This window comes from Bombus bifarius, unplaced genomic scaffold (genome assembly GCF_011952205.1).
Source record: "Bombus bifarius isolate JDL3187 unplaced genomic scaffold, Bbif_JDL3187 scf7180000008039, whole genome shotgun sequence".
NCBI classification, from domain to species: Eukaryota; Metazoa; Arthropoda; class Insecta; order Hymenoptera; family Apidae; genus Bombus; species Bombus bifarius.
The window spans coordinates 796,146-808,768 of NW_022884409.1; the positions used below are offsets into that span (position 1 = coordinate 796,146).

The window sequence follows — 12,623 nt, forward strand, 5'->3', positions numbered from 1 at the left end:
GGTTAGAGCAGATTTTCGTGGTTATAAGATCGTAATATAGCGAACACAGTGACTTCTGACAGTAAAAAATCATGAGTGAAATGCGTATCCATTTTCGACATCTCGTGTTATATGAATTTCGGAAAGGAAGTTCTGCAACAATTGCCATGGAAAACACATGTGCTGTTTACGGAGAAAATGCGCTTTCATCTCGCACCTGTAGGAAGTGGTTCCAACGTTTTAGAGCTGGGAATTTCTGTTTAGAAGACGAGGAACGCTCCGGGCGTCCTCCTCGGACAGACGAAGATAAAATTCGGGATCTTGTTGAAAATTCACGAAGTTTGACAGTTCAAGAGATGTGAAATGTTCTGAAAATACCTAAGACAACGATTCATAAGTGTTTAAAAAAAATAACATATATAACCGCTCGAAAAACGGCACGAACTTATGGGATGACCTGATATTTCCATTCGTTTACTGAGTCATATATGTGCCATTTTGTTGCACAAGATTTCCCCATCTTTCGCGCAACTTGAATATTCCATGCTTGCAAAACCTCTCAGGTTTTTCGGTGAGAAACTTTTCAACCTGATCTCTCACGTCGACCAAATTCCTTAAAAATCGAAACGAACTTTCCGAGCAACCCGATATTTTGGTACCTCGAACGGTTTCAAATATCAAACTACGACTTCTATTAATATTCCGCCAGATATTTCATATTAGTAATATCATTGATTCTCCTGAGGATTACAAGTTACTGGCTGAGATTCCCAAAGCCGGAGATTTTCCCAAATTTCTGTCCATCTGCTTATCCAGGCACTCGCAGCGTGGAAACTTCGACCGATTTTGTTGTACACAACCTCGAAGCTGACCTATCTGGCAAACTGAGAAGCTTGTTTATAGCCTGGCTATTGAAATTCGACGATTGTTTGCCTTTTCAATCGAAGCGCAACGAGATCGTTGTATGAAAAAGCGAAACACGCGATACCTAACTAGGGTACGATACGTGAATAAAAAAAAAAGTATTTCTTCAAATCACGTAACGAGATGGAATTATAGTAAAAACGATTACGCGATTCACTGATCATTCTTTGAAACAGAATCTTCATTGAGTGGATGTAATTACATCTAAAATGTAGTAGGCGAGGAAGGATTAGCTGTGGGCATTGGTTGGTCGATCTGCAGATGCTTGCGGGAAGCAGCATTAATCAAATCAGTGAATGTCGTGCCGCGCTACTATTAAATCGACGTTTTACAGGCCGATCAATCGGATCAGACTCTTTAAAGATGGCCAGCCAGCCGGAACGATCGGTTCCACGATTTCCAAGGATCGAACTGGCAATCATTTCCGGCACGATATGCTCCTGTAAAAATGACGACGATTCTGGATTGGAAGGCAGGGCTCGTTGTAAAGAACTTACGATCTAACCAGCCGCGATTCTGTCGTAATTTCGAGCGACTATTATGTGAATCATCGATTTCCTATGGCTCGGTATAGATAGGAGCGATCGAAGCCTTTGACGCTTTTTGTCAAAGCTACTATGCATTGGCCAATCTGTCGATTGTTATTTGCGACGATAAAATCTAGATGCCTGGCATTTTTTATAATATTTTTCAATAGCTTCTTTCCTTTGTCATCTTCCCTTTGTTCCAGCTTTACGTTGAACGTATCGATTCAATTTTTCCACTGCTATCGGTTGACTGCCTTAGAGGCCATCTCTTGAAAGAATTCATTAATACATAAGTACGCGAATAATTTTGGATTGTCAAAAGAAGAAAAGAAAAGAACGAATTATTTAGTCGCGTGACTTTGCCCGCTAGATAATTCCAAATTGCCAGGTGAATTTAAAAAACAGTGTTTGCGATATCACCCTCTTTCCCGCTTCTCGTTTATGCAGTCGATCGATGCGCCTTCCGAATGGCTCAACCAGTCCTCAAAAGCCACGCATTCGAAAGAACAAATATGAAGAGTGCAGCAAAATGGATAAAATATTATCTAACAGAATCGCTTTCGTCGTGGCATTAATGGATCGATTGCGAAAATGACTGGATCTCGCCGTGTATAAAGGAGAGAGAAAACGCAAGCGTAAGAAAAGGCAATTGACGATTCAATATCGAAGCTTTCATCGCATCGTTCACGCGATAATTATCTTCCAATAAAAGAAGATATCGAAGAGTTGCTTCCTATTTGCTCTGCGAGTTATCTATCTGACAAATCAATTAGCGTGAAAATCAACAGAAGAAGAAAGTGTTTCTACCTTGATACGTTTGATCGGCACCTTTCACAACGGCACTTCGAACAACACACTATCGATCACACGCGAAACAGAGGAGTATCACGATCGCAAGACGGCACACAGGTAGCCGGTTTCAAGCTTACGGGTTATCTATGCAAATGCGATGCATCCTGAACGCGGTGCTCGTGATCACGGCAAGTCGCACGATATAGACATAATCCTCCCACTCATTCACCAGACCGCCAACAGGTATTTCCGATGGCTCCTTGGTCGAATAACAGAGTAGCTTGCAAACCGGGAACCGTGTAAACGGCCTTTGCCAGCCGGCTCCTTACTGTTTCGGCCATCGACTGGTCCGGAAGTAACCAACGGTACCCCCTGTTTCGTTGCATCATCGATCCGGGGACATCGTGAAACTATGCTTTTCACGCTGGACAATTAACTGTACACCCTGTACCGTTCCTCTCTATATGAATTTTGCTAAAGCAATGGAAAAGCTGTGAATCGCTAGCGGTACAAGACTACTGCTATTTATTATACTTTATAAATCATTATGTTCTGACTTGAGCGTTGTAGCAACTTAGGTGTACCTTTTCGAGTCACGAAGACACATCGCGACAGAGGACAAAGTTACATATGAATTAATTAAGGATCGAAGTTTCCGATAGACGATAGGACGACGCCTCTAGAAATCGCTATCTTCGTTTCATCTTCGAATTTTAATTTACACTGATTTTCAGCTCGTCAGTCGAGGAGAAGCAGTTATTCGAAAGTGTCCTTGTAACGTGATTATCCTCCATCGACCGTGTGCGTTAGGCAGGCGAAGAGGAACGTAGGTGTCACCGACCCATAAACAATAGAAAAACCAAGGGGCTCTAACGAACATCCTGCAGGCCATCGAAACAACAATAAAGAGAGTATTTCAGTGTCAGAAAACAATAACAGCATGACCATCTCTGACCTGGGCCCCGGCGACGTCCCTATCATAGGACCCAAACCCATAGTGTATATAAACCTTGCTAAAACTAGCTGTCGACATTCTCTGTTATAACACTATGAACCGTCACTCTATTGCATTCGTACAATAAATTTCACTGCTATGTCTAAAGTTCAATTCTTTATTTTATTTACGAAACGTTGCAACTATCACCGGTGAACTGTCAATTTCGTGATTTCTTGTGTCTCTTACGTGACACAGGGATTGAAATTTGATCGATTTGAAAAGCCTTCTCTCGTTATAGGTAAACAGAGGATTAACTTATCAGTCGGCGAAAAGCTTCTATAAATAGAAGGAGAAGGCAGTTCTTCGAATAAAAACGTCATTTTGCCAACAGCTTTGTTCACCTTGCGTAGCTATTAAAACGATGTTTAGAACTCGCAGAGTCGTAGTTGGAACGTGTTTGTACGAGCGTGTTTGAATTGGAAGAGAATGTTGACCTTTTTTTCCCTTGCAGACCGAGTGTTTTCTGCTTTTTATGCCAACGGGTGATACCTGATATTTTTAAGTCTAACGACCTACGAAGTTCTTCTGTGTAGTAGCGTATGTTACCAAGGTACGTACCGTCGTTTTTCGTGATTAACCGACTGAATTTCTGACACTGTCTCGCCATGCGTATCCGACGTCACACGATCATGACTTATTCCTCTACGGATACCTTGAATCACAAAGACGATCGTATCGATCGTTTGATAAAAATTATTTCGCAGACATATCGCTCGAACATACACAGACGTAGAAAGAAACGGACCAAGGTCCATATCGGAATTGATCGTGTCGGTGTGCCGTGTCAGATATATCTACACGATTAAATAACAGAAATCGAAATAGCCATCGGAATAATTCCATACTTCGCAAAGTATGGAAGCAAAATCGTTGTTTTCGATATACCAGAGATTACCGCGCTAATCAACTTGTTCTGCGGATAAATTTATGCAGACAAATCGTGTACTTTTTGCGACACCGAACGCTAGTCACGTATTTAGACGACGAATCTACGAAATTGATAAAGAGCGGAACTAAATCAGCCTCGAGTCTTCCGAGACAATATCCGTGGATGATATACACGAATTAAATTAGCAAAATTGGCACGAACAGAAAACGACTACATATATCTGCATGTTCGTGCGATAACCATCTCGGAAGTAACTTTCTTCTCATTATCCTCGCTGGATCATATCTAATTGCAAGTGTGGAACGGGTTTCGCGTGGAAATGGAAGAAAAAGTAAATCAACTTATCGCGACGAAAGGAAAAATAAAAGTGAACCCTCTTTCTCTCTCGTTCGCTCGTCTTTCGCATCAGAGAATCAGTGCCAAAAAGAAATCTTTAATCGTTCCAAACTGCTCGTTATGCCTTCTGTTTCTATGCTAGCTACGTTTATTGAAATTCAGTTTACATCAACTAGGTGGAACGCGTTACGCCACTTGTACGTTCTCGCAAGCCATGATTAAGAGAAATCATGCTCCCTATTACCCTATAGAATAGCCGCTCTCTATATAAACGAAAAACTCTGCGTGCTATCGGCCTACTCGTTAAAATGCGCTTAAAACGGCATCGTGTTGGCCCAATGAGCGACAACAAATCGTTTTCCAGAAAACTATATACCATCCGTACGTCAGCATCGTTAAACCTTACATACATAAAATACATGCATAGAATACAGGTATATCTTGAATTCTATGAAGAATTCTTGATGTACGCTTTGGAGATTTACAGGGATATGAAAGAAACGACATATTTAGAGGTGTTTAACTGAGGGAAAAAAGGCACGGTACATCGGGTTCCCTTAAGTATTTAAGGTAAAGGTAAACGAGGTACCGTGCTGCTTCAGGCAATTTACCTTTGTCGTTGCGAAATTTTGGCAGGACAACTACCTGCAGTGGTATACGTCAAAGTAGCGGAAATTTTCCATCGTCTTCCGTCTACGAGTAAATCGTTTAAAATTTTTCCTTTCGATTTGTTATAGAAATGCAAACGGTTTCGGCATTCAACGTTTTGCGCAATAAAAATCTTTGTAGGACAATCGACTGGCAGTTGTAATACGATTTCGTAATGCAATGAAACTTTTTAAAACTCTCGCCCTCTGCCTCTCTCTCTCTAAGAATTTCGTTCCCTTCCCTTTTCCATCCTTTAGCGATGAAATCAACGCGAAAGAATAATTGTCACGTTATCGATATCGTCGTCGACTTCCGTATTTTTTGGGTCATTTTCAATTACCTCTTTCTATCGCTGTCGAATTTCTTAAGTTTAAGATACGAAAGAATTAAAGGATTTACAGCAACAAAGAAGGAAGCTGTAATATCTAGAGTTTATTTATTGGAATAGAAAGAAAGGTAAATTATACAATACATTTTGCATCCGGAAGTGTAGAAATTTATTACCATGAATTACGTAGCGCGTTTAAAAAAGCGATTTGATTTTTATTGATTTCAAGTTGGTTTTATTAGTTTACTGAAATTACTGGAGAATGAAGCTGCCTTCTGTAATTGCAACGATCCCTTCAATTGTTATCGATATGCGACAAAACGGATCTCTCTCATGCAACATGATTTCCATCAATTCGCAGTTACACAAATAACAAGCGAAATAAAACCTTGTTGCGCGCAAACGATCGTTTCGCGACGTTTCGCTTCAATTAGAATCGCTTAACTGCACGAACAGAGATTAGCCTATCCTCTAACGGCGAATATTCGTCAAGATTCGCTAACAATCGGCGTCAGACGCCTAACTCGACACGCGTTTGTCGTTTCAATCGGTTGCAAACGTAACTGACGGCGGTTTCGCGAAGGGTTTCCTCGCGGCGAACCTTCACGGATACACTCAATTGTGTCAGTCGTTTTCTGACAACCAAAAAGAGGGAAAAGAACGTGATGGGATATTAGTAACGTTGCCTCGGTAATACGGAGTTTCACCATTCCGAATTATGTTCTTTCTGTTCTGGTTACGACGCCGACACGATTTTCTCTTTTAACTATTGCACACTAGCGATTCAAGATAGGACTGTTGCCAGTGTGTACATCTCATCTTAATCATATTTCTTACGCTATTAATGCAACACGATAGAAACGGCACGCGCACTACAGATTTAAAAGCACGTCAGACAAAGTACGGGTATAAAGACTCGATGCGTCACTGTCTTGGGAAAAGATTTTTCTTCGAATCGAGATTTTAGTTTATATTTATTTGATGTATGATAGTTTAGAGATATTTTCACGTATACTTCCTTCTTTTATACAAGACCCTCGAATTTGATAAATGCGTTTGATTTATTTCCACCATTTAATAATTCAACGTTATTGCTATGTTTCCAAAATCTAGTTATTTGTTTCAGAAGTAAATAGATTTATCTACAGTATGATCGTTAGTAACTTCAAAGTTCCAGGTAGAAATGTATCGCCTTATTTCGACAAAATTTACGAAAATTATTAAAAGAAACCCATGTGATAGGACGAAAATAGATCGGCGTAAAAATAAACGATACTTTCGAACAGGGAAAAGGAAAGAAGCGAGTATCGTTGTTTGAAATTTAAACATTACATATCGTAATGTTTAATGTCGGCATTGCATATAGTAAGGTGAAGAATTATTCTGCAGCTCCAAAAATCCCCAAGATGGCCAAAAATCAAAAATTCATTGAAAACTAAGAACGCTCGTTATCCTATTTGCGATTTGTTCGATTTAATATCGTAGGTCGACTTAACAATATGTAACGATACGAAACGAAGAAAGACTTATGTCAAAATAAACAGGATCGGACGAAAACAAAAAATATAAAACCGACCAATGGTCCATAAACTCAGCTGAGAGGAAAAAGGATGCTTGTCACCCTGGCAGACGACGTGCTGTCCGCGTGCTCGACAAACACTATAAGATACGTGTATTTCAAAATATTGTATGACAGTACTCACTAGCATTCGTAAGGACGGCTACTTTTCGATGAACTTCTGTATGAATAACACATTACTATCAACGATTCACTTCAAATTATATCGGGATAAAGAGAAAACTTCGACAAACCGCAGCCATACCGTATGGCAGCACGACGAAGACTGCCTCTATCAACCGAAACACGAACTAATGTAAGTACATGCTCGAACAGAAGTTTCCACCTGATCGAAAAGTGTAGCCCCGCCTTTCGACCTGCCTGTACTTAAGGATTGGACATAGAATTTTGGTATATAATGTAATGATCTATAATATTAATTAATATTGGCCATTTGCTATATCATAACAATGAAAATGAAATTACTACAAATTTTCTATACTTATGAAATATTATTTATTTTGAAAAATCTAGCTATGTATAAATAAGTGGTCAGTCTTTAACAATTTTTTATGAGAGATCATTTCGCCCTTTTGGCATATTTGTCTTCTAATTCATGCAGTTTAGAATCAAGTTCTGCCATAGAATATGTCTGAAATGTTTTTTCGTAATGAGTAGTTTTTGGAAATTAAATTATATGACTTAAAAGATATCACTTACCCTTTTCCTGACTGGTTTAAATGTTCCTTTGAGGTTGTTCATATCTTCTGCTTTCTGCAAACAATAATTAATGTTGGAGAATCAATAATACTGAACGTTAAATCGAATTTAATAATATTTCATTAAACTTTTACCCAAAGATCCTTGTATTCGGGAGATATGCCTTCTAAGTATAATATTCGATCTTCGATATTTTTGAGTCTTTCATATACATCTTTGGGAACAGGTCGATTTATTCCAAGAATTTTTTCGGTGGTTGAGATTCTTTCATCCAATACGGACGAGTAATTATTATTTGTTTGGGTCGGTCCCGACATCGTAGCTTTATGTAAAGCATGTTGATCGACTGTTTGAGGTCCCCATGCATTGAGTACTCTATGTACTATAAAAATTTATGTTTAAATATTTCATCATTTATCAGTACATTACTACCTTGATCTACCTTTAACATGACTTTTAGAATCTTTTCTCCTAATAAGAATGGCATCTACTCTCGCACATGAATTATCATTCTCATCATTTTGATCCCTACAATATATTATCATTAAATTACAACTATCGTAAATCGCTTACTATTACGTGTTTTTTCGTGAATGTCTTATTGACTAACCTTTGACAACAAAATTCTTGTACGTTAACAATGTTTACTTGTTGACGTTTTCTTTCAATGAAAGCTGATATTCTGTGATTCAGTTCAGCCGGGGTAGCACGAATCTGAACAAGATTTGGATCAATTATTACATCATCCTCTTCTTTTTCTACTTCTTCGCCATCATATTCTATTACAGTTTCTACTGTGTCATTTACTACTGTAATATTTTCTGATTCTTCTACATCAATCATATCATGAACTACACAAAAAACAGTCACAAAATGGGTTAATGGTTGTAAAATCATAAAACTATGATTAACGATTTGTTAATATTCACATATATTTACTATATAATCTTTTTCAAATTTTTTACCATTCTACAATATATTACATGAATATAATATATATTAATTTTATATAACTGAATAGATACATTAAAAATTTCGTAAAATTATGTAATTGTACTCAATGATTTCTATATGTTACAATTCTCTGTCTTTCTATAAAATTAAGGTATCGTATAAAAATATTATTTACTATTTGACCAGGTACACTCCTTATTTTCTTTCCATTGAACTTCTTGAGTATCGTATACCTCTTTCTTCCAAATTGGAACTGATGTTTTCAATGAATTAATAGCATATTCAATAGCTTTTAATGATTCTTCCCTATGAGGAGAAGAAATAGCAATTACTACGCTCGCTTTGGATACTGGTACCTCCCCTAGGCGATGATATATAGCAATATGATAAACATTCCATTGAGAACGAATTTTTGAACATATGTTTTTCATTTCTTTTAAAGCCATTGGTTCGTATGCTTCATACTCCAATCTTAAAACCTTGAAGTCATAAGTATATGAGTAAACATATCTTTACATTTGTAATTATAATTTTAATGGATAAATACCTTCTTATTATCAAAATTGTCACGAGTAATGCCAACAAAACTTGATACAGCCCCACAATTAGGAGCTGTTACTAAATCAATTATGTGTCCAACATTTAACTCTTCTTGTTGCAATTTGACGATATCTTTTGCAGTACTCATTCTAACCTAAAAATACCGCATTCATATTGTAAGACATTTTATTATTAATTCATAATGACGTACTAGCTGATTAAAATATTCATATTAGAAACAAGACAAACCTCCACTAAGTGGTGGAATAACAGCAACTTCGTCTTTTTCTGAAAGTACTAGTGTCGTGTCTGAAGCAACAAATTCTTCGTTCACTGCTAAGACTGATGTATCACGAATGCTTTCTAATTTAAATTGGCTTATTATTTTATCTAATAAGTCAACATACAATAATTTTTGAGGAACGGTAATGTAACATTCTTTTTTCCCCGTTAACTCTCTTGCTTTGGCAAAAAAATAAACCTTCACTTGTATTTCAGCAACACTGTTATCCATTACGAAGTACATGCACACAATAGCAGCGCAAACTCACAAAATACTTCAACATTTTTATCGCACGACATATAATTATCAATATATCGAATCAAGTTATGTAATTAAATAATCATCCAAAGATAATAGGTCCGTTATCTGAAACTCAGAACAAGGTTATATTTTTCTTCAACTGCATCATCTTGGACTACATTAATCAAACTAGTGTCCATGTGTGTTGTGGAAAACATATTAAAAAATTTTAATAATAAAATTAATAATAAGTCACGAATAGAAGTAAACAATTAATTGTTAGCTGATATTGTTAAATGTTTTAATACTTCTTATAATAAATTACACACTTGACTGCGCTATAAGCATATAGTCTAAGCCATTCACTTTTAAGCGGTAGAATATAAAATAATTGAATTTGTAATTGTGGTCAAAATAAAAACATATTTACGAATGCGAATTATCATTTTTGATATAAAAAGAGATTATATGACTCCTAAGTACACTATGCTTATATATATATATATTACAGCTTCCAAAAAACTTGATAGAACGAAGGTATTCTATAGATCGACTTCAAGTACCTTGTATGATATTAAGGTCAACCGAGAAATGAGGTCAACGTAGCAAGGAATCGTACTGTTCCGCTTGCATAATATTCGATGCACAAAAACTAATACATATATTTGTTGGATTATTTCTACAACTCATATTTAGGGAATATGTTAATCAAGGATTACTTATTTTGAATATTTTGTAAAAATTGTAATAATATAAATGTAATTGTGAGTTTCAGAATATGTGGAAAATCTAATCTGGTAGTTATTAGAGATGAGAAACTTTATAGGATGCAGAAGTAGCTATTTTATAAGTAATGTATTAACAGCGGTGACGATGTGTCAGTAAGCAATAACCTTGGATAAGCATTTAAATGTATGCATCGCGCGTGCAGCACAATGTGCGCGCACGCTTAAGTATAGATGGACAGCCTGCTAACCCAAAGTCTAAAAGAGTGTAGGGATTTAGCTCATTCACTCGAGTTGCTGTGGAACAAGGACTTTATTTTTAAGGAACTTATTCCTTTAACAGTTAAGTAACGCTCCTAAGACTTACTTAAGCGTCACAATCGAAAATCACATAACACGATAAACCGGTTATAGCAATAGTTATACATATGTTTATTTAGAGATGCTACCTCATTCGAACGCTGGATATGTGACGTAATAAGGGAAAAAATTCCGTGAGTGTTACTTAACGTGATCAGTTCTAAAGGATCAAACTTTTCAATTTTGGGGTAGAAAAATTATTATTGAAATTTTTTAATCAGTTTTTAGTAATTAACGTAATGAATAATGCAACCAAAATAAATACACAATTAGATTCGCGCTTGGTAATGTAATTATGCATATAACAATGTAACTATTGTAATGTGTATTTCACGTAGAAGTTTAGAATGATTTAGTAGCGAAACATACGGTGTGTCGTATGAGAGAGAAGTGCAATTGAGCGAGGTCGTACAGTGATTATATATTGAGTAACGCTACTAGTGCTACTAGTCCCATCGCTCGAAAAATTCATGACAACATATGTGTTACATGCACCTACATAATTGGATCGGAGGGACAGTTGTGAGAGTCATACACGCGAACACAACAACCAACGTGTTCGCGCCTTTAGTTAAAGCAAATAGAAGAAGCCGAACAGGAGTATCACGAGAGACAGACAAATTTCACTTCATTTCATTTCTGATGATATAACAGATGATATAAAGATCCCGAAATGCAATCGTGTGCGCGCGTGTCCAAACGTAGTTTTGATTATCAGGTGAAGGTTTAAATAGTAGCCAGGAGCCACCTCGTGGCTTAAGAACAACATTTTCAAAGGAAGAATAATCCCGCGATTCACGAATTGTCGCTCTTGTCGTTTCAACGATGAGCTGATTCATTACTAGTAACAGCATTGCGACATGCGACTATGACTAAAAGCGTTTGTGTATATAGCATTGTTCACTCATGGATTTATACGATTAGTTTGTAATGCGAAACAAATTTTTATCTATGTATTTACGTATCGTCTGATATCACTGCAACTTTGAACTTTGCCTCTCTTGATAATGAATCGTTTTAGTTGAAAAGAAAAAAGGGAATATGTATTTTTGGAAAGCAATTTTTTAAGGGGAATCGTTTTAGATACGATTTACAGTGTGCCAGCAATGCCGTTTCAGTCACATGTGCGCGCAATCGGTATTAGAAAACAATACCCACGAGTTTCAACGATGACTGCATTGTTTCTGCCCATTGCAAAAAATCTATTATGGTATAATGGACGTTATTTTGATCATGCATATTGATAATGTAATAACATTGTCAGTCTCTTCCGTTTTAATATATGTCGATAAAATATCGTGATTTTTTTTAAATTATTAATGTGAGATAATAACAAGAAGAGTGATATTTTTTAATCGATTATTTTTGCAAATTATTTACTCAAATCTCTACTGCGAAATTTAAAATAATATGAATTATATTTTTGAACACGTAATTCATTACAAGCCCATAGGGCACACTATCTTCGTTGTTTTCTTAGATAAGACTCTGAAAAGTACATCTTTTTTCAGACTCTAACTATATTAACGGATAAGAATATTATTAACCAACAGATGCACGTACATTACGTACACGTATACGTGATATATCCTATGATTTCACTTTCAAAGAAAAATGGCTGTTTCCCTTTCGACTGACTAGATGTAACGGATCCCATTATTTCCATATCTTAAAGTCAATGACTGTTTCGACAAACAGAAAGTTAGTTTCAAAGGTATGCGACGGTATACATCGACTTCAATTCGTCGTCAAAATTCATAAATATTCTCAATAATTAATCCATATTTAAATAATAAACCGAATCATCATGCGATACCGTAGTA

At 36.6% G+C, this 12,623-nt stretch overlaps 3 protein-coding genes across 5 annotated transcripts in view; all 3 read right to left on the minus strand.

Moving 5' to 3' along the window:
- LOC117207584 (tubulin polyglutamylase TTLL5) overlaps positions 1–7,281 on the minus strand; it is a 35,568-nt gene extending 28,287 nt beyond the window's left edge. For 2 of the 3 annotated variants that reach the window (XM_033447938.1, XM_033447939.1), the window contains exon 1: positions 7,124–7,281. The gene's annotated coding sequence lies outside the window, so the exon portion shown is untranslated. Of the gene's footprint in view, positions 1–2,237; positions 2,261–7,123 lie in introns of those variants that run through there. The other variant, XM_033447940.1, reaches the window with a different exon arrangement.
- A 193-nt stretch (positions 7,282–7,474) lies between these two features.
- LOC117207598 (molybdopterin synthase catalytic subunit) lies at positions 7,475–9,719 on the minus strand. Its single transcript, XM_033447967.1, has 8 exons — positions 9,442–9,719; positions 9,200–9,346; positions 8,828–9,131; positions 8,309–8,549; positions 8,141–8,226; positions 7,833–8,080; positions 7,699–7,752; positions 7,475–7,630 (listed from the first exon to the last, which is right to left on the minus strand). The coding sequence occupies exons 2-8, from the start codon at positions 9,338–9,340 to the stop codon at positions 7,559–7,561; spliced, it is 1,146 nt and encodes a 381-aa protein (XP_033303858.1). The 5' UTR covers positions 9,341–9,346; positions 9,442–9,719; the 3' UTR covers positions 7,475–7,558.
- LOC117207619 (molybdopterin synthase sulfur carrier subunit) lies at positions 9,425–9,746 on the minus strand. The gene has a single exon (XM_033448000.1). It carries the CDS (start codon positions 9,716–9,718, stop codon positions 9,425–9,427), a length of 294 nt encoding a protein of 97 aa, XP_033303891.1. The 5' UTR covers positions 9,719–9,746.
- Positions 9,747–12,623: the final 2,877 nt, after the last annotated feature.

Bases quoted from the DNA above. Each gene is read 5' to 3' on its own strand.
- LOC117207598 (XM_033447967.1), bottom strand. From the start codon at position 9,340: ATGAGTACTGCAAAAGATATCGTCAAATTGCAACAAGAAGAGTTAAAT. The intron at 8,227-8,308 runs GTTAGTCAATAA...AATATATTGTAG, and splicing joins CAAGAATTTTGTTGTCAAAG to GGATCAAAATGATGAGAATG. The intron at 7,753-7,832 runs GTAAAAGTTTAA...TATTGTTTGCAG, and splicing joins CCGAATACAAGGATCTTTGG to AAAGCAGAAGATATGAACAA.
- LOC117207619 (XM_033448000.1), bottom strand. From the start codon at position 9,718: ATGTACTTCGTAATGGATAACAGTGTTGCTGAAATACAAGTGAAGGTT.